The 21,764-nt window shown below is 47.7% G+C and overlaps 1 protein-coding gene across 8 annotated transcripts in view; it reads left to right on the plus strand.

Moving 5' to 3' along the window:
• Positions 1-21,764, plus strand: part of DYSF (dysferlin) — a 191,700-nt gene that overhangs the window by 61,683 nt on the left and 108,253 nt on the right. For all 8 annotated transcript variants that reach the window (XM_081020617.1, XM_081020619.1, XM_081020622.1 and 5 more), the window contains 8 exons: positions 3,575-3,767; positions 4,411-4,566; positions 5,638-5,769; positions 8,994-9,160; positions 10,496-10,610; positions 11,349-11,454; positions 12,485-12,627; positions 17,367-17,540. In XM_081020617.1, coding sequence (XP_080876743.1) covers positions 3,575-3,767; positions 4,411-4,566; positions 5,638-5,769; positions 8,994-9,160; positions 10,496-10,610; positions 11,349-11,454; positions 12,485-12,627; positions 17,367-17,540 — 1,186 coding nt within the window. The remainder of the gene's footprint in view (positions 1-3,574; positions 3,768-4,410; positions 4,567-5,637; positions 5,770-8,993; positions 9,161-10,495; positions 10,611-11,348; positions 11,455-12,484; positions 12,628-17,366; positions 17,541-21,764) is intronic.

The raw sequence follows: 21,764 nt of genomic DNA on the forward strand, positions 1-21,764 counted from the left end.
GCTTTACTGGCCGAGGGAGCCGGCGTACAGCTTCCAGGTCATGTGGCCAGCATGACTAAGCCACTTCTGACGAACCAGAGCAGTGCACGGAAACACCATTTACCTTCCTGCTGGAGCGGTACCTATTTATCTACTTGCAGTTTGACGTGCTTTCAAACTGCTAGGTTGGCAGGAGCTGGGACCGAGCAACAGGAGCTCACCCCGTCGCGGGGATTCAAACAGCCGACCTTCTGATTGGCAAGCCCTAGGCTCTGTGGTTTAACCCACAGCGCCACCCATGTCCCCAAACCCTGGGTTAGGCAAAAGCTAACTGGGAGCCGCTGGCAAAGTCCAAGCAGCACAGCTGGAAACTCTCCAGGAACAAACTGCTCGATATGTGGGATGGGTGTCACTGCATCTTCCCAGTTCCTGGTGTTTTTTTCTGAGCCCCTCAGAAGGAGCTTCTCTTGTTCTCTCTCTCTCTCTCTTTGCCCCATTCGCCGATTCTTCTCTCCCCTATAAGACGACATGCTTGTTTGCAAACAGCCCAAGACACCCCCGAGTCTGCTGCGCGTGTGTCATACATGACCTGGGTCAATTCCCGGGACTTTGTTTTCCCGGAGGGAAGCCTCCTTCCAAGAAAAACTCAATTAAACCAGGGGGAGATATCGCTGGCGAAGCGGCCAAGCCGGCGTTTTGTGCAGGCTGGGCTCCTGGGCTCCCTCTCTCTCCCCCTGGCCTGTGGTCTGTCGTTTCCGCTTGGAATAAATCACTGAGCCACAGCAGCTGTCCTGGGAGAAGGGGAAATGATGTCGTGTCGATGGCAACAGCAGGGAAGGTGGCGGTTGCTCAATGCAGGGTAGTTTTGGTCCAAATAACAGGCAATTACTGGACAAAAGATATCTCAGTGTCCAGAGTTGGCTCCTTTCCATCTTTTCACGGGAGACGGTCTTCACTTTCAGCTCAAACCTCTGCTAAGTTCTCTTCTTCTTGCAGCTCAGAGTCAGGAGATCCTGGAAGAACTCAGAGGGTGGTTCCTTGACAAATTGTTTCAAGAGGCAGACAGCACTTGGGGGGGGGGGGGAAGCCTGAAATAAAATTGGCACGAGGCTCCAAGCCCAAAGGCTCCTTTGTAACGGAATGGCAGAGCTCTATTTCGGACAAAGCTGAAAACAGAGGACTCCCCTCATTTTATAAAACTTAAACTGTTCGTTGCCTTTGATGCAAAGCATAGTCTGGGACGCGGGTGGCGCTGTGGGTTAAACCACAGAGCCTAGGACTTGCCGATCTGAAGGCCGTCAGTTCGATTCCCCGCGACGGGGTGAGCTCCCGTTGCTCGGTCCCTGTTCCTGCCCACCTAGCAGTTCGAAAACACGTCAAAGTGCAAGTAGATAAATAGGTACTGCTCCGGCAGGAAGGTAAACGGCATTTCTGTGCGCTGCTCTGGTTCGCCAGAAGTGGTTTAGTCCTGCTGGCCACATGACCCAGAAGATGTATGCCGGCTCCCTCGGCCAGTAAAGCGAGATGAGTGCCGCAACCCCAGAGTCAGTCACGACTGGACCTAATGGTCAGGGGTCCCTTTACCTTTACCTTTAGTTCTAAACCACAGAGCCTCTTGGGCTTGCCGATCAGAAGGTTGACAGTTCGAATCCCTGCGATGGGGTGAGCTCCCGTTGCTCGGTCCCTGCTCCTGCCAACCTAGCAGTTCGAAGGCACGTCAAAGTGCAAGTAGAAAAATAGGTACTGCTCCGGCAGGAAAGTAAACGGTGTTTCTGTGCGCTGCTCTGGATCACCAGAAGCGGCTTAGTCCTGCTGGCCACATGACCCGGAAGCTGTACGCCGGCTCCCTCAGCCAGTAAAGCGAGATGAGCACGCAACCCCAGAGTCGGCCACGACTGGACCTAATGGTCAGGGGTCCCTTTACCTTTACCTATAGTCTGGGATAAGAAGTCCTTTGGCTTTAATTGGACCTGTATTGCCTGAATGCCAGCTTCCGGGTTAGGGTGGGATATTTCATTTTTAAAAATCTGTATCATGTTGTTATATGTTGAAAGAATTTAATTTGAAAAAAGTGCCTGTGGCCTTATCAATCTTAGCATATCTGATCTTTGAAGCTAAGCAGAGTTAGGGTTGGTTAGTACTTGGATGGGAGCCAACTAAAGACAATGAGCCTATGCACATTTACTCGGGCGCAGGGCTGGGGTTTCTGACAGGCATCTGAACAGGATGCTAGGGTAGAAGGGTTTCTTTGGACTGATCCAGTCCAGTGCCCTTGTTGTGTTTATGTTCTCGAACCCAAGAAGTTGATGGGACTAGAGCTGTCCTTTGAAATTCACGCTTCTCCAAATTTTGTGATAAAGGAAAGGGTGTCTCTAGGCGCATGCAAAGTGCATTTCCAATGGAGGGCAAAGAAAGGAAGGTATCAGATAGAGGCATGAAGGGTGGAAAGATTTCAGATTTCTTCAGGAAGGCAACCGATTCTGCTTTTCAAAAAGAAATGCTGACTCAAGATGCTTATACTCTACCTTTCCAAGCAAAGCTTCTGAAAGTTTCCAGCTTATATGATAAAAAGATCACAATGCAATTCAGAATAATAAGTATCTCAGCACTAGAAGCAAGATAAATTGACGATCCGCCCCCGAGATGCTTGCAAGGCAGATGTTCTGCTACAGAGCTATGGCAGGGAGGAGACAAACCTATTGCAAATATTAATATTGCACAGTTTGAAGCAATTGGATGCATAAAAACGGACTCCTTTTTGGAAATACAAATTGTCCAGACCCAGAAATATGATGCAAAGATTTACTAACTAAAACTTCTCCCAAACAGGTACAAAACCAAATCAATGGGACATCCAAATGATTCCTTGCTTTGCCAAGCATGGGCTCAGCATCTTCTTTAGATATATAATATAATTCTAAACAGACCTAGGTTCAAAAGTCTCTCTCCTTACAGCCTCCATCTGCCTGCATTCCAGCCTGAGGCTGTTTCTCCTCTAGAGGCATCATTAGCACATCCTTCTTTGACTTTGCCCAGGAATAAAAGACTAAGACAACTCCCTTCAAAATGGAGTTTTGCAATTGAATACCTTGATCGTGTGATCTAAGGTTAAACACTCACGTGTAAACTAGCAGAAAACGCTAACTGTTTTTTTAAAATATATATTTTTATTAGTTTTCAGATTTTTACAAATCCGTCCAAATCCGTCCAAAGTTATTGAGTTAATTATTAGCCTGCTAAACACCCAGTGAGTTTTCGTATACCTCAGGGGAATTTTCCAATGTCAAACCTTTCAACAATGCACATGCTGGCATTCTCTTTATAGATCTATCATTTTTATTAAATCTCCAAAAATATTCCCAAACATTTTTCATCATATACACAATTTTCTTCTTCACTTCCTGCCCCCCCCTTTCCTGATGTTTGCTTTTGTACTTCTTTTTGCTAGCTGTTTTAGCACATATAGAAACTCTGCATTTTAGTATGCAATTAAACTGTTATCCTTAACATGTCCTCTCTGGGGTCAGCCTCGCACCGGGAGGTCCTTCTCGGCAAACCCTTGGGGTGATTCCCTCCTGCTCTTTGCCCTCCACAGCCAGCCGCTGGTGGACGTCACCCAGAAGCCAACCAGCACCCATCTGGACAAGTTCCTGTATCGCTTCCGCAGCACCAATCTCAACCAGATTGTTGAGGCGGCTCTGAGGTTGAAGCATGAAGACTCTGACCTACAGATGGTGCTGGACCAGGCGGAGGACTGGCTCTCCAGGCTGAAATCCATGGCAGAGGAGGTGAGGGCCTTGCCTCGCATGTGTTCATTTCGTAAAGTTTGCACATCACTTGCTTCTATAAAAAGAACCCTAAAAGTGGTTTGCAAAAAAGATAAAACAAGAGGAATGGTCAACAATGATTGAAGGCTTTCAAAAAGTTAAAATAACTTTTGGAAAGTTAAAACCAGTTTTCTAAACATCTGGGCAGGGCCTGATTTATGTTTGATGAGGCCCTCAGCTCCTGAAGGTAATGGGACCCTTTATATGTCCAGCTGTCCTTTGTCAACAACAAATTGTCGCTGGTTTTTTGTTGTTGAATATATGCTATATGGTAATTTATGGACCTAATAGGTATCTAAAGCCATTTGCACATGTTGCCTTGCAACCAGTCCATGCAGAATGTAGTCACCCTCTTTGCCGCCTGGCTTTTCTCACGAGTAGGGTTGCCATACATTCGATTTTCCTGGACATATCTGGAATCCTGTGGTTGACAGCAGTGTCCATGTGAAAATCGGGGAAATGTCCGGGAAAATCCAGGCGTATGGCAGCCCATATCGACAGTGCCATTTTTTTTCCTGTTTCCCCATAAAAATAGCTTTAAAATGCCTTTTTCGTGATCTTGCCCAAACAGCTCAACAGCTTTGCCCCCAAACCTCTTTTCCAGCCTCAGAACAGCCTGCCAGACGTGGTCATCTGGATGTTGCAGGGAGACCGGCGCGTAGCTTACGCACGGGTGCCAGCCCACGAGGTCCTCTTTTCCCGGAGCGGGGCCAGTTGCTGCGGCAAAAACTGCGGGAAGCTCCAGACCATTTTCTTGAAGGTAGGCTCCGTTGGTGCCAAAATGTCTTTAAGGAAAAAGGAAAGAAAATCAATTCCTTTTGTGAAATGTTTAGGGCGCCGGATTGCAGAAATAACAACCTTGACGCACTTTTGCAAAGAGAGAAAACTGTAAAATGGTTGGGATAAATACACAGTAATACTTTAAAACGTACCCAAAGTTAAAATACTGAAACAGGTTCAAATTCTGATAAGCAATAAATAGTTTTCATTTGGAAATATTATAAATATAAGGAATATTATAAACATAAGGAACTGCAGAAAGAGTGGGAGGGGAGTTGAAATACGATATATGTAATAACTTGATTTTTAAGAGGATTTTGCTTTTTGTTTGTTGTAAAATGGAAATTATAAATAATATATATATATATATATATATATATATATATATATATATAATTCTTGCCAACTTCCTTAGTAACTTGGATAGGCTTGTTTTTAGCTGGTGCCCTAAAGAGTTGATATCAACCAGCAGGGAATTCCCAAGTTTAGGCACCACCAAACGAAATGATTGACACCCCAAAATAGGGATGGGATGAGACTTGGGGGGGGGGGTGAAGTGGGGCTTTCAGCAAGAGCTGTGATCCAGCCATCGCCCTGGAAGGCAGAGGGATGCTGGATTTTGTTTTATTTATTTATTTATTTTTTAAAAATAATATTTATTACTTTTCCAACAATTCAAACACACAAAAAAAGAAAAAGAAAAAAGAACAACACAACACAATACAAAAACACTACACAACACACTAAACTAACAGAACAAAAACAATTAAAAAAAAATCAAACAATTTCCGTATCTTATCTTTCATTCACTTATTTCAGTGACCTCCTCACACCTCCCTTTTTGTATTCCACTTCTGTTAATTGTTTCAGCAATTCCTTTCCATCTTCCTCTGCTTTCTATCTTTTAATTATCTTAACAGATTCTAACCTTATTTTTCCCTTTAATACTCTATTAATCTATTTATACTTAATTCCTTATAACATTTCTACTAAAGCCATATAACTTCATGGGATGCTGGATTTTGACGGCTTCTTCCCGGTTTTGTCTCAGTGTCCTCAAGGAGAGGTGATGGGGCCCAGGATCCCGGCCCAGATCCGGGTGCAACTGTGGCTGGGGCTGGCCGTGGACGAGAAGGAATTCAACAAGTCGGCCGAGGGAAGGCTCTCTGTCTTTGCGGAAACGGTGAGCTAGGCTTGGACTTCGTGGAGTCATTGAATGGCAGAGTTGGAAGGGAATCACAAACCCTCCAAGCGCCTCTATTTTCCAGGGACAGTCCTGGATTTACAGAAGCCGTCCCGGTTTCTGATTTGATTCTGGAATGTCCTGCTTTTCCGTAGTACATCCCTATATTCATCAGAGAAATGTTGGAGGGTCTGGAGTCATGCGACCCCCGAGCCAAGAAGATAAGGAACTAGACAACCTTTACAAGATACCTGAAGGCGGCCCTTTGCGTGGCGAGTTCCCGCCTTCCCCAGTGGAAATAAAGACACATGACACAATTATTAAGGCTAATGGGCTAAATAAGGCCACAACTTGGTTGCAAGGGATGAGTGGTATTGGCTTAGGCATTGGTCCTAACCGACTATATCCGACTCCAGCCCGTCTGCTTGAAGTCCGGGAAGGGTTAACCACCAGTAGGGGGAGTCCTGCTGATGCACATCAACTAGGAACTCCCCCGGGGTCACTGATAGGGGCGTGCCTTAGGCCCTCACCTCCATAGGCTTTGGACAGGGCCACGGCCCCCAGAATCCTTTATCGGACTACCCTTCAATATGCAGGGCAGGTGATGGCGTTACCTCCCCTCTTCCATCTACAGAACAATACCAATGCCTAACCTCCAATACCCAGAAAGTTGTGACGATTTGCTATGAGGTAGGTGAAAACCAAGGGGCTGGTGCCAATTTGCCAAGTGGAAAAATTCCTACCAGGCCCCTCAACGGCAACCAACCGAGGTCCATAGCAAGGTCAAGGAATGAAAACCTTAAAGGAACAGGAACAGCTGGTAGGCGGGAAAAGAGGGAGATCCCTGGCCACACCTACCTTAAATAGGGCAGGCCACGCCCCCAGAGCCAGCCGATTTGCTGGCCAGGGGGTGATGCGGTCGGGGATTCCCCCCAATGGCGTGAGGGCTGGGACGCCCACAATCCCACCTCCTCTGCAGGGCGGAAGTGGCTTTATAGCTTTATTATGCTTTTATATATGTTGAAAGCTGACTGGGCAACCCAGTCAGATGGGCACGGTAAATAATAATAATAATAATAATAATAATAATGACTGAATGTCCCTATTTTCATTGGAGAAATGTTGGAGGGTCTGGAATCACAGATGAGGAACCTCTGAGCGATAGCTGTCTGGCCTCTGCTTAAAATCTTCCAAGAAGGGGAGAGCCCACTACATTCCTTGTCCACTGTTGAATACTTCTTGTTGTTAGAAGGTTTTTTAAGTCACAATCTCCTTTCCTGTCACTGGTATGAAGGGCGTTCGTTTTTTCGTTTTTGCCTTTAAAAAACCTTTGCAGCCAAAACTCATTTTTATTTGTTTGTGCATCCACGCGGCTTGTTTTCAAAGGAGATGTTTAGTCCCCTCTCCGCTTGTGGCCCTTCGGCTGAAATGGAGAATTACGCTTCTAGTCCTCAGGATTACAAGGGGATCTTTGTAGCCCTCGATAAGGGCAAGTCCATGTTTCCTTGACTTCTACCGTCAGACAGGCAGATGCATAAAATACATGGAATCACCCAGAGGTGTTTTGGGGAAGATTGTTGCAGACACTTACCTGCAAGTAAGTCCCAGGGAACTGAATGGGATGGCCCTAAACGGCCTCGGCCCAGTATACTTGAAGGAGCGTCTCCACGCCAATCGTTCAGCCCAAACACTGGGGTCCAGCTCCGAGGGCCTTCTGGCGGTTCCCTCCCTGCGAGAAGCAAAGCTCCAGGAAACCAGACAGAGGGCCTTCTCAGTAGTGGCACCCGCCCTGTGGAACGCCCTCCCATCAAATGTCAAAGAGAAAAACAACTACCAAACATCTGAAGGCAGCCCTGTTTAGGGAAGTTTTTAATATGTAACATTTTAATGTATTTTTAATCTTTGTTGGAAGCCACCCAGAGTGGCTGGGGAAGCCCAGCCAGATGGGTGGGGTACAAATAATAAATTATTATTATTATTATTATTATTATTATTATTATTATTATTATCATCATCATCCTTTTAGGAGTTTTTGAACAGTGAAATGTACAAAAGCAAAGCTTTTTGACCAGTGAAGCAAACGCATCCCTCTCCTATGATACACAGCATCCAAGGGCAACTCAACGGCACAAAGGCACATTTTCTATCAGCTTAGACATTCCCCTCTTGCAATAACGCCAGTGTTTCACAGGGTGTGTAGGGATGTGTGTGTCAGGGTCTGTCCTCTTTGGGGATTGCCTCAGCCTTTTCCTTGCTTCTTCTCCGTTAAAACACCCAGCTCTACCTGTGAAGGTCCTGTGTGACTGTCTGGAGGTGGTTGGAGGATGGATGGCGGATAACAGATTGAGGTTGAATCCTGGCAAGACAGAAGTACTGGTTTTGGGGGACGGGGTGGGCGGGTGTGGAGGAATCCCTGGTCCTGAATGGGGTAACTGTGCCCCTGAAGAACCAGGTGCGCAGCCTGGGAGTCATTTTGGACTCACAGCTGTCCATGGAGGTGCAGGTTAATTCTGTGTCCAGGGCAGCTGTTTATCAGCTCCACCTGGTACACAGGATGAGACCCTCCCTGCCCGCAGACTGTCTGGCCAGTGTGGTGCATGCTCTGTTTATCTCCCGCTTGGACTACTGCAATGAGCTCCACATGGGGCTACCTTTGAAGGTGACCCAGAAACTACAACTAATCCAGAATACGGCAGCTAGACTGGTGACTGGGAGCAGCCGCCAAGACCACATAACACCAGTCCTGATAGACCTACATTGGCTCCCAGTTCGTTACTGAGCACAATTCAAAGTGTTGGTGCTGACCGTGAAAGCCATAAACAGCCTCGGCCCCGTATACCTGAAGGAGCGTCTCCACCCCCATCGTTCTGCCCAGACACTGAGGTCCAGCGCCGAGGGCCTTCTGGCGGTTCCCTCATTGCGAGAAGCGATGTTACAGGGAACCAGACCAAGGGCCTTCTCGGGAGTGGCGCCCACCCTGTGGAATGCCTTCTCACTAGATGTGAAGGAAATAAGCAGCTATCCTATCTTTAAAAGACATCTGAAGGAAGCCCTGTTTAGGGAAATTTTTAATATTTAATGCTGTACTGTTTTTAACACTCGATTGGGAGCCGCGCAGATTGGCTGGGGAAACTCAGTCAGATGGGTGGGGTATAAATAATAAATTATTATTATTATTATTAATGTTAATGTTCCCCCTTCCTCCTTTCTCTTTCCCGTCTCAGTATGAAAACCAGACCAAGCTGGCCTTGGTTGGGAACTGGGGTACCACCGGCTTGACCTACCCCAAGTACTCGGATGTCACCGGGAAGATTAAGCTGCCAAAGGACAGCTTCAGACCCTCCACTGGCTGGGCCTGGGCTGGAGACTGGTTCGTCAGCCCCGAGAAGACGTGAGTACAAAGAATCAGGGGGTTGTCAAGTTGGAAGGGACCCCTGGGGTCATCTAGTCCAATCCCCCACAATGCAGGAATCTCAGCTAAAGCATCCATGACAGATGGCCATCCAACCTCTGCTTCAAAACCTCCAAGGAAGGCGAGGTCACTTGCAAGGGAGACTGAATGAATTTTATTATTTCGGTCACAGACCAGTTCCAGCCCACATACGACATCAAGGAAGTCATAAAACACCATAGGGATACATTTGAATTTGCAATTAGTTATAACAGGGACAATACAGATATAGCAACAGTTAAATACAGTGGTGCCTCGCAAGACGAAATTAATCCGTTCCGCGAGTGTCTTCGTCTAGCGGTTTTTTCGTCTTGCGAAGCAACCCTATTAGCGGCTTAGCGGCTTAGCGCTATTAGCAGTTTAGCAGCTATTAAAGGCTTATCGGCTTAGCGGATTAGCTGCTAAAAGGCTATTAAAGGCTTAGCGGCTTAGATAAAGGGGGGGGAAGCAAAAAAAATAAATCTCAAGACTCGCAAGACATTTTCGTCTTGCGAAGCAAGCCCATAGGGAAATTCGTCCTGCGAAGCAACTCAAAAACGGAAAACCCTTTCGTCTAGTGGGTTTTCCGTCTTGCGAGGCATTCGTCTTGCGGGGCACCACTGTATATATAAAAATTAAAACTTAGTCACTGACATATAACCTAAAATTATCATTTAAGGCCTTAATCATTACGATAGCACAGCTTGTTCCCTAAGTTTTATGGCAATCACACAGAATTTGGCTACCTTTAACGTGATCTCAGGATCCTTGTCCTCCACCAGGGATTTTAGACATTGAAGTTCGGATTCATTTGGAGATTTTTGCATAGCAGGGGTAATAAATACTGAGCGTATATCCCTGTAGAAACGGCAGCGTAGACACGAGAGACAGTTTCTACTTCCATCAAGCCGCAGGGACAGACTCATTCTGTGTATTATGGTTTGCCCTCAAATCTGCCCTAGCAAGGGAGACTGTTCCATTGTCGAAGAGCTCTTAAAGTTCTTCTTGATGTTGAGTTGGAATCTCCTTTCTTGTTGTTTGAAGCCATGGGTTCAAGTCCTGCGCTCCAGAGCAGGAGAAAACAAGCTTCTTCCCTCTTCTGTGCAATGGCCCTTGAGGTATGATAGTTTGAGAATTATCAGCTGTTAGACCCTCTGCTGCTCTGGCTTAGCGCCAGTGGAATTTTCCAATGGTAGCCCGCTAGCAATACACATACGGAGCTATTTTTGGTGTCAATGCACAACCAAACAATGATACTTACCACTCCCCGTCGTCTCTCCATCCCACCCAACACAGGCTGCTGTACGATGTGGATGCTGGGCACATGAGCTTCGTGGAGGAAGTCTTTGAGAATCAAGTGCGCCTTCCGGGCGGTCAGTGGATCCACATGGCGGAGGCCTACACTGACGTGGTGAGGAACCCCCTCTTGGGACGCTTCTGTAGAAACTGGCTCCGTTGTGTGGGAATGTTCAGGGATACAGGAGAGGATATATTGTTTTGATTATATCCTTTTCCAACTTGTGTTAACAAGTTCACAATTTAGCAGAGTAACATTCCCCCTTTTAAACTTGCAGCGGATGCATTTGCTCAGGCTCGCTAAAGGCTCTATAATAACTGTATTCTGGTATTTTCCCCTTATTCCCTCATAAAAGATAAGACACGACACAGTCTTCTATAAAAGTATAAAAAGGTTTACTCACACATCATTCTGTTCACAATAGGATCCCAGAAGGCAGACTTACCTTACAAAAGTAACATATACCTAGAAACTATCTCATAAGAAGACAGTCCCTTTGTCCTCTCTTGGAGAGCATCTATGGCTAAGCAGATGTTGCTTCTTCGATGCATGTAGTCACAGAGAGAGAGATGGCTGCTCTGCCCTGTGCTTTTGTCGTTACCTGCACAGGTGAGGCCACGCCCACCTCTAGTCACATGCAGAGGAAGTCTGTTCCAGCCCAGAAGGAAACAGGAAGTTTACCTGCTGGCTGGAGAAACATTCCTCCCCATGTGTAAACATGTTCACTCTAGGAAAGTTGTACTTGACTGCTCTTGTGTTTCACATCCCACATGTTGGTTTAGGGGAGATTTCCACAATCGCCACCCTTTGGAAAAAGACTGGGTTTCACGGGCTCCCTCTCTTCTTTTCCAGAACGGGGAGAAAGTCCTGTCTAAGGATGAGATCGAATGTCCGTTGGGATGGAAATGGGAAGACGTGGAATGGGACACAGATCTCAACAGAGCAGTCGATGAGAGAGGTATTTTGGAGGGGGGGATCCCTGTTTCCTTTAAATCTCCTTTCCTCTGTCCTCCATGGCAATCGTCCCTTGGTGGGCAAAACCTCCTCTTGGATATTCAATCTTCCTGGGGTTTGGTTGTCCTCAAGTCAGCAGACTCATCTGGTGGGCTTTGGCCGGTGCAGATGTTCCAAGCGCAGTTCCACACGCTAAACCTTTTGAAATCTGACCCGTTGGATCCCTTTTTCCAAGATACTGCCCCCGTGTTTTCGCCCCATGGGATTGCCAAGTGCGAAATGGTCCCCTTTGCCCGCTTAAGAGGTCAGGTGTTCCTTCTGGCCACTTCCATGCCCCCTTTTATGTCTTTTTTTTTAATAAAAAAATTAAATGTTTACATGTTTTATTTAAGCATATTTACAAACAAACAAACAAACAAACAAGGTACACACACTTAACTCCGAAAACCGAAGAGAGTAAAGGGAAAGGGTAAGAAAGAAAAAAGGATGACGTACCACACCCATTTGACTCCCGTCCACCAGCACTTGTCATCTTTGAGTCATTTAAGTTCTTATTTACACTGCATATCATTTATTGCTGTAATTACTTCTTTTATAGTACTGTTATGGTATAACATCAAGTTACCTTACAAGCTTAGTCTAAACATATCAGCATGTTATCTTTAGAACAGTGTTTATTCATATATTCTTCGAACCATAACCATTGCACTCTTAATTTCTGGTGTGTTTGATATCTTATTACCACAGTGCATTTTGCCAATTCTATAAACTCTGTTAGTTTAATTAACCAATCCTCTTTTGTAGGTATGTGATTTTCTTTCCAGTTCTTTCCAAGGAGTATTCTGGCTGCTGCGATTGCATATAGGAATAGTTTTCTCCTATCTTGTGGTACCTCCTTTCCAACTCTGCTCAGCAAGAATTGTATTGGGGTTTTCCCCCTATAGATATTCTGAGCATCTTTTTTAATTCTACAGGGATGCAGCTCCAATTTTTAAAAAAACTTTTTCGCATCCCTTATCTGTCTTGTCTCCAAGGGTGGGAATACGGCTTGACCATCCCGCCAGACCACAGGCCGAAGTCCTGGGTGCCGGCAGAGAAAATGTACCACACGAACCGGCGCAGGCGATGGGTGAGGCTTCGCAGGAGGGACCTGGCGCAGAGGGAAGCTGTGAAGAAGGTACACTTTTTTGGGGGGTGAGGTTGTGGGTGCAAGAAAAGGGAGAGCATGCCAAGCCAAGCGAACTGCCTCGCCAGAGTGGTGCATGCTCTGGTTATCTCCCGCTTGGACTACTGCAATGCATTCTACGTGGGGCTACCTTTGAAGGTGACCCAGAAACTACAACTAATCCAGCATGTGGCAGCCAGACTTGGGGACTGGGAGCGGCCGCCGAGACCACATGACACCGGTCTTGAAAGACCTACATTGGCTCCCAGTACGTTTCCGAGCACAATTCAAAGTGTTGGTGCTGACCTTGAAAGCCCTAAACAGCCTTGGCCCAGTATACCTGAAGGAGCATCTCCACCCCCATCGTTCTGCCCGGACGCTGAGGTCCAGCTCCGAGGGCCTTCTGGCAAGTTCCCTCACTGCAAGAAATGAGGTTACAGGGAACCAGGCAGAGGGCCTTCTTGGTGGTGGCGCCCTCCATGTGGAATGCCCTCCCACCAGATGTCAAAGAGATAAACAACTACCTGACATTTAGAAGACATCTGAAGGCAGCCCTTTTTAGGAAAGTTTTTAATGTGTGACATTTTAGTGTATTTTTAATCTTTGTTGGAAGCCACCCAGAGTGGCTGGGGAAACCCAGCCAAATGGGTGGGGTATAAATAATAAATTATAATTATTATTACATCTCCATTGTGTCCAAAGTTCAGCATTAAATTACAAGTGACATTCCAATCCCACTAACGATTTTAACTGTTTACAATTTTTTTAAAGATAGATTATAAATTTCCCCATTCCTTATTAAAAATTGGGTCTTCCTGATTTCTGATTCTTCTGGTCATATCTGCTTATTTTGGCATAATCCATCAACTTAATCTGCCATTCTTGTCTGCCAGGGACCTTATCGTCTTTCCATCTCTGGGCTAATAGCAATCGCGCAGCCATGGTCGCGTATATAAATAGACTTTTGTGCTCCCTTGGGATTTTGGCACCTAAAATTCCTAAAAGGAAGGCTTCGGGGTTTTTTTAAAGAAAAAAATTACCGTATTTTTCGCACCATAGGGCGCACCGGACCATAGGGCGCACCCAGTTTTTAGGGGGGGAAATCAAGAAAAAAATCCCCCCCAGCCCCAAAGAGCAGCGTACAGGCTGCGCACAACCTCTCCCTGCCGGAGGGGTTGCGCGCGGCTATGGCACAAGCCAAGGCAGCGAGCAGGATGGATCCCGCTCGCTGTTTTGGCTTCCCCTTTAGCCCTGTGCAGCCTCTCCTTGCTGGGAGACGCTGTGCAGGGCTTTCCTGGCTTTACTGGGAGGTGGGGGGATTCCCTCACCTCTCCCAAAAGCCCGCAGAACCGCGCAACCCCTTTAAAGAGATCGCGGCTTCTCCTGGCTTTTCTGGGAGGTGGGAGAAGGGACTGATGTGGCCAGTCAGTCCCTTCTCCCTCCTGTGGAAAAGCCTGCAAGAGCGCACGGAGCTTGTTTGCAGCTCTTGGGGGCTTTTCCCGCCTGCCTCCCCCCTGCATTCACTCCATAGGACAAACACACATTTTCCCTTGCTTTTTAGGAGGGAAAAAGTGCGTCCTATGGTGCGAAAAATACGGTATTTTAAACATTTTTTTCAGTTCATTATATATCAGACAGGGGACATTCCCAGCCCTTCTTGGAGATGTCACTGGGATTCGAACCCAGGACTTTCTGTATGCAGAGCAGATACTCAAAGCCACTGAGCCAGGGCACTTTTTGCTGCAGCATCCAACCTTGGGTCTCCTGCTGTTGTTGAATTACAACCAGGGCTGCCATATATCCGGGTTTTCCCGGACATGTCCAGTGCAGCAAAATGTCTGGGGTAACTCAGTATTATGGCAAGCAGGGCGGGTCCCCCCCTTGATTTTCACTTTGGGAAATATGGCAACCCCTATTGACAACTCCCGACATCCCTAGCTAGCAGGACCAGCGGTCAGGGATGATGGGAGTTGTAGTCCAATGACATTTGGGGACCCAGAGTCGAGAAGGACTCTCTAGCACTGCCTGACTCCTAGGAGAAATAAAAAGATATATTAAAAAATTGGCCAGTAGCACCTTAGAGACCAACTCAGTTTGTTCTGGGTCTAAGCTTTCGTGTGCATGCACACTTCTTCAGATATACGGAAACAGAAGTCACCAGACCCTTATATATAGTGGGAGGGTGAGGTGGGGTTTTTATCAGGAGGGTAGTAGGAGATGGGTGATTGACTCAATGGGTATTCTTAATGGAGAAATCTGAGAGCTCCCTTGGATAAAAACCAAGGACACCAGCCAGGAATACCAGAGCAAAACAGCAGCCAGTCGGCTTGGTCTTGATTGAAGACTGTCGCAACAGGACTCCCACCTGCCACCAGGTGAAACAGGATGGAAGCCCGGAGCAAAAGAGGCCCCAAACTTTTATTAGCTGCTAATCCCCATGTTACACCCCCCCCCCAAACTATATCACAGTTACATCATGAAAGGGGAGGTCTGGTGGCACTAATCTGAGCATCCTGGACCCTGCCCCATGGTTCCCCTTGCCCTCCACCAAACACCCATCAAGTGTAAAAGAGATATTCACATTTCCCTGTTTCCCAGCCAAGTTCATCACACCCTTTTGTCTTCATCTGGGTTTGCTATTTGTGGGATGACTGCCTGTCTGGCACTCAGGTATCAGGATGCCAGGAATTATCACTCAGGCAGAGGAGCTGCTGAGTAGCTGAGCTCACATGTCTATATGAATTTCTGAAGTATTCCCAGTGAGCCAGTACAGAGATCCATTTATCAGTGAATTCTTACATTTGTTATTGTGCAGCAAAGGCCCTTTGCACAGATAGGAAGAAACTTTGATGAAGTGTTTTGTGGGGACAAGTCACAAAAGTGATTGTGCTGATTTTGGTAGTGGGCTGCATGTGCATGATATCTGCTGGAGGGGCAAACACCCTCCCACCCCCAACCTATACATAAATTCCTGCAACAGTGTGGTAAACCTGTTGATGACTGTTAACGACTGCAATTAGTCCTACAGGAAAAAGCAAGGGACTTTTCCTAGGAGGTGAGGATCAAAGTTAGTTGGACTTCCTTGAGCTGTTCTCTAGGGGTCTCCCTTGCACAGCAAATCCACCAGCGCAGAGGGGAAACCCCAGAAGTTTTATTTGCTGCTTTTAAACCTTTAAATCGAAAGAGACGCATGAAGATGGTGGGGAAGAGGGGCTAGGAAGATGCAGCGAGGAGGACCCAGGTGGAGACTCAGCGCTGTGGGATGCAATTTCCTGGTCCGGATTCCCTGGTTTTTTAAAAAAAATTCTGAAAGGCCCTCATTCCATGAAAGACTCACAAAGGGCTTATCCACAGTCACTTTTCCTCTGCCGTTTCCAGGCACACTAAGCACCCGAAAGCTGTGTCTCTGCGCTCTCTTGTTTTTAAGCTAGGGAGCTTTCCTCGCAAAAACTCACTCTTTAAAGTGGAATCGGAGCAAATGGCCGCTCTGTCAGGTTGACAGAGCGGGTTTTTGCAGGGAAATCCCCAGGGCAAAATGGAAAAACAGGGGGCACTCGAGTACGCAGCTTTGAAACACAGAACTGCACCTGAACAAAAAGTCTCAGGCTGGGGTGCCAACTGGAATAAAATGGGGGGGGGGGCGGTAGGAGGTAAGCTCCACCCCACATAATTGATCACAAGACACAAAATACACACTATTTGAATGGCAAAAAAGTTTGGGGGGCACCAGTCCCCTCAAATGTTTTATGGGGGGGGGAATGAAGGGACCTGGGACCCTAGGAATTCCACTCTCCCACCACCAATGGCAGGGTTTGTCTCTCCTATGTCAGCTGGCTGAAGAATGGGCTGACTCTGAGGACGTGCACAGCACAGACGCGCCGCTGCGGGTTATGAACGTACATCCTGCACGGATCACATTCACAACCTGAGAGTCCACTGTATATCATTTCCCAGTGAGCTTTAACCTTACTACAAGACCACCACATATGATGATGATGATGATAATAATAATAATAATAATAATAATTTATTTATATCCCACCCTCCTCAGCCGAAGCCGGGCTCAGAGCGGCTAACAACAGTAAAGTGATACAACATTCTAAAATCATTTCATTATAAAAACAGTTCAAATCAGATTAATGGCAACCATTGGGCTAGAGTTCTGTGAGGATTACAGAAGGAGGGGGTCAGACTGTGCCTTTGCCTGGTGGAACAGCTCCGTCTTGCAAGTCCTGCAGAAAGATGTCGAGTCCCGCAGGGCCCTAGTCGCTTGTGACAGAGCATTCCACCAGATCGGGGCCATGGCCAAAAAAGCCCTGGCTCTGGTTGAGGCCAGCCTAACCTCTCTGTAGCCTGGGACCTCCAAGATGTTTTTGTTTAAAGACCGTAAGGTCCTCCGTGGGACATACCAGGAGAGGCGGTCCCGTAGGTACGAGGGTCCTAGGCCGCATAGGGCTTTAAAAGTTAAAACCAGCACCTTAAATCAGATCCTGTACTCCACCGGGAGCCAGTGCAGCTGGTATAGGACCGGGTGAATGTGATCTCGCAGAGAGGACCCCGTAAGGAGTCTCGCCACGGCATTCTGCACTGCTGGAGTTTCTGGGTCAGTCTCAAGGGCAGCCCCATGTAGAGCGAGTTACAATAATCCAGTCTGGAGGTGACTGTCGCGTGGATCACAGTGGCTAGGTCAGGGCGAGAGAGGTAAGGAGCCAACACTTAGCTTAGAACCTTCTTTCCCCTCTTTCCCGCAGTATAAACAGGAGGAGCTGGAAGGTGAAGGCTGGGAATACGCCTCGCTCTTTGGCTGGAAGTTCCACCTGAAGTACTGCAAGACCGACTCCTTCCGCCGCAGGCGCTGGAGACGTCGGATGGAGCCCCTCGAGCAAACGGGCGCCGCGGCCGTCTTTGCCCTGGAAGGGGCCCTGGTAGGTTCCCCATATTCTTCCTTTTGGGGTGGGAGGCTCAGCGCCGCCTGTTCAGCTGTGAGTCGGCAGAATGGGGTCTGTGAGGAGCAGGGCTTGCGCCACCACTGCCTCCTGCCACTGTGCCCTGACCCCAACCCCAGCGGTGTACAAACCCCCGTTCCTGTCTCCAAAGCGAAGACCCTTGAGGGAAGCATGGCCCATACATGTGCTTGTAGGCCAGGAAGATGTTTTAGGCCTGTGAGGCTCTGGCTGTGCTCAGCCGCCTTCAGACGGGGGCTGACGATTGGCGCAACATTTGATGATCTCCCTCTCCCGGTCCACAATAGAAAGTGTCCTTTCACACTGCATCCCGGTGTGGTACGCTGGTTTGACATCAACTGATAGGAAGTGCCTACAGAGGGTGGTGAATACAGCCGTCTTGTGAATCCGCTGGATGAAATAGCGGAAGAACGTAGAGAGCCAGTGTGGTGTAGTGGTTAAGAGCAGTAGTCTCGTAATCTGGGGAACCAGGTTCGCTTCCCCGCTCCTCCACATGCAGCTGCTGGGTGACCTTGGGCTAGTCACACTTCTCTGAAGTCTCTCAGCCCCACTCACCTCACAGAGTGTTTGTTGTGGGGGAGGAAGGGAAAGGAGAATGTGAGCCGCTGTGAGACTCCTTAAAGGGAGTGAAAGGCTGGATATCAAATCCAAACTCTTCTTCTTCTTCTTCTTCTTCTTCTTCTTCTTCTTCTTCTTCTTCTTCTTCTTCTGCCTCAGGAAAGTGAGGAAAATCCTCAGGGATGATTCACACCCTGGCTGGCACTTTCTTGATCTGCTGCCCTGAAAGTGAAAGGGCCAATGTCCTAATGCTGTTATTCAGATCTATGGTGTGCCCCCATTTGGAACAGGGTGTGCTGTGTTCTGGTCACCTTGCCTCCAAAAGGATCTTGTTGAGTTGGAAAAGCCTCACAAACAGAAAGCCAAAATAAGAGGGACGTCCCATTCCATCATGAAAATTTTACTCTTTGTACACCACCCAGCCCGACTGGGTTGCCCCAGCCACGTTGGGCAGCTACCAACATATAGAAAAAACATAATAAAACTTTAACTTCCCTCTACAGGATTGCCTTCAGACGGCTCAGGGGTGGGATAACTCCATACCCTTCATCATATATCCAGCAAAAATAGGGACACCCTAAGGAAAAGTGGGACATTTCAGGATCAAATCTGGAGGGAGTGATGCTTCTGAATGGGGGTTGCTAGAAACTGCAGGAAGGGACAGTGCTACTGGGTTCAGATACTGCTTGCTGGTCTCCCAAAACGGGCCTCTGATTGGCCTCTTTTGGTGGACCTTGGGGTCTCAAACTTCATAGATGCCCCGTGCGATGTTAAAATTTGGTGCCGCCCCCTCACCTTTCATTCTGCTTCAACCAGAGGCAGGGCCTTTTCAACACTGGCCCCGACTTGGTGGAACGCTCTGTCTCATGAGACCAGGGCCCTGCGGGATCTGATTTCTTTCCGCAGGGCCTGTAAGACAGAGTTGTTCCACCTGGCCTTTGGCTTGGAATCCACTTGATCCCCTCCCCCTCTTTCCTTTTTCCTTTCTCCTTCTGTGATGGAACTCCTACTTGGGGACTTCCCTGGCTTTTTTCTGGCCCACATAGGACCAGTCTGGATAGTTGGCCTTGGTGAAGACTTGACGTTTTTATCCCCCAAAAAGTTTTTGATTTGAGTTTCCACTGAAAGGAGGCTACATTTTAATGTTTAAATGTTTTAATGTTGTATTTTAATCTTGTTTTTTAAGTTGTATTTCGATCAATTCTTTTATATCAGGTGTTAGCCACCCTGAGCCTGGTCTTGGCTGGGGAGGGCGGGGTATAAAAAAAAAAATATTATTATTATGGCACCCCCGATGCTCTGTGTCCCATGCAACCAAACCTCTCACTCCCCCCCAAATCCTCCTTCTGGCTGGACCAGATGGCTCCCCTCTGGCCTGATCCAGCAGACTCTTCTGAGGTCCTTATGGCATTAACCTCTGGCAGACCACTGGGCCGACCTGGCCCCCTCCAACTAGCTCAAACTACAACTCCCACCAGCGCCGCCTAGGAGTCGTAGTGCCGCACAGTCTGACTGTAGCGGTTTGGCCCGGGCTCTGCCGGGCTGCACCTTGGCTTTGGCCCACGAGGTGCTAGGTTCAAGGCCCGTGTCCTTCTGCAGCCGGCACCGCTTGAGATGACCTCATCCCAGGGAGTCACAGACACCTGTCCAGGGCTGTTTTCCTAGCTGCTTTAAATGCTGCCGAAATCAAGGCCGCTGTTCGTATGCCTGGCTGGGAGCCTCGCTGTCAACCTCTCCCCCAAAGCTGCCCCTCACCGGCTCCCCCTTCCCACATTTATTTTCTTAACTAATATGCTGGCTTTCTTAAGACATTGGATTTCATAATCTCTTGGCTTTTCAAGGAGCTAATGGGAACCAAAGGACTCCCAGCACAAAGACGCTATTATATTTTCCCCTCCCTCTACCCTAGGATTTTCCTTATTTTTTGCTACATTTCGTCCTTTCCTTCTTTCTTGACATTTGGAGTATGTTTTAAACAAGTTAATATATAAAATGTAGTCATGTGGTTTTTTTTTTTAAAGGGTGGTTTTTTCCTCCTTTTTCCCCTCTTTGGTATATTCTTATTCGCCTCGAGACCTGGCCAAGTTTCCTTTGCCATATAACTGTGACTGCACACTCCATATCCCTCAAAATGTGGTTCTGAAGGAGGTGAGCTTCATGGCCTCTGCCTGCCCCAGAAGATGCCCTCTGGGAAGTCTAATCTGGTGCGGAGATTTCCGTTCTTCTTGCTCCTTCTCTTCCTCTTAAGAAGACCCCTGCAGGATCAGGCCAGGGGCCCATCCAGCCCAGGCTCCTGTTCTCACGTTGGCCATGCAGATACAGCAATGGGAAACCCCAAGCAGGAGCACGAGAACACTCTCCGACTCCATGGAAAACCCAGGTCCCATTTGTTCCAATTCAGTGATGAATAGCGGCTTTCCCCGGGAAAGCAGACAAACAAACAAACAAGCAAGCAAGCCAACCAAAAACCCACTCAGACAGAGACCTCGAAAGCACTTGAAAATGTGGCACAAAGGGATGAGCCCAGACTCATCTTTTCTCTAAACTAAAAGCTCCCCAACACTGCAATCTTCTCTCACAGGGTAGCAGACCCTCCAAAGGTCCCTGTTTTCCAGGGACACCCCTGATTTAGAGAAGCTGTCTCGGTTTCTGCTTTGATGTCCCACTTTTCCTTAAAGGTAAAGGGACCCCTGACCATTAGGTCCAGTCGTGGCCAACTCTGGAGTTGCGGCGCTCGTCTCGCTTTATTGGCCGAGGGAGCCTGCGTACAGCTTCCGGGTCATGTGGCCAGCATGACTAAGCCGCTTCTGGCGAACCAGAGCAGTGCACGGAAACACCGTTTACCTTCCTGCCAGAGCGGTACCTATTTATCTACTTGCACTTTGATGTGCTTTCGAACTGCTAGGTTGGCAGTTCGAGTGACAGGAGCTCACCCCATTATGGGGATTTGAACTGCCGACCTTCCGATTGGCAAGTCCTAGGCTCTGTGGTTTAACCCACAGCGCCACCCGCGCCCTAACTTTTCCTTAGGACATCCATATTTTCATTGGGGAAATGTTGGAGGGCATGGCATTACCTGACCTGTAATCTGAAAGCAATCCTGCAAAGGGAAGTTAATGCTTTATTATATTTTTATACACAGTTGTAGCTTGGAAGTTGAACGGAATCCGTTCCGGAAGTCTGTTCGACTTCCAAAACATTTGGAAACCAAAGCACGGCTTCTGATTGGCTGCAGGAAGCTCCTGTAGCCAATCGGAAGCCGCAGAAGCCCCGTCGGACGTTCAGGTTCCAAAAATAGTTCACAGACCTGAACATTCACTTCTGGGTTTGCGGCGTTTGGGAGCCAAAACGTCCGGGTACCAAGGCGCTTGGGATCCAAGGTACGACTGTAGGTTGGAAGCTGCCCAAAGTACAATTATCATGATGGAATAGGATGTCCCTATTTTCATGGGAGAAATACTTATTTTGGCTTCGTGTTTTGAGGCTTTTCCAACTCGACAGGACCCTTTCGGAGGTGAGGTAAACAGAACACAGCACCCACTATTCCAAATGGGGGCGCCCCGTAGATCTAAACAACAGCATTAGGACGTGGGCTGCTCTCCTCCATTCTCCCCAAACTTGGTGTAA

The sequence above is a fragment of the Podarcis pityusensis genome (assembly GCF_964106645.2).
Source record: "Podarcis pityusensis genome assembly, chromosome: 9".
NCBI lineage: Eukaryota > Metazoa > Chordata > Lepidosauria > Squamata > Lacertidae > Podarcis > Podarcis pityusensis.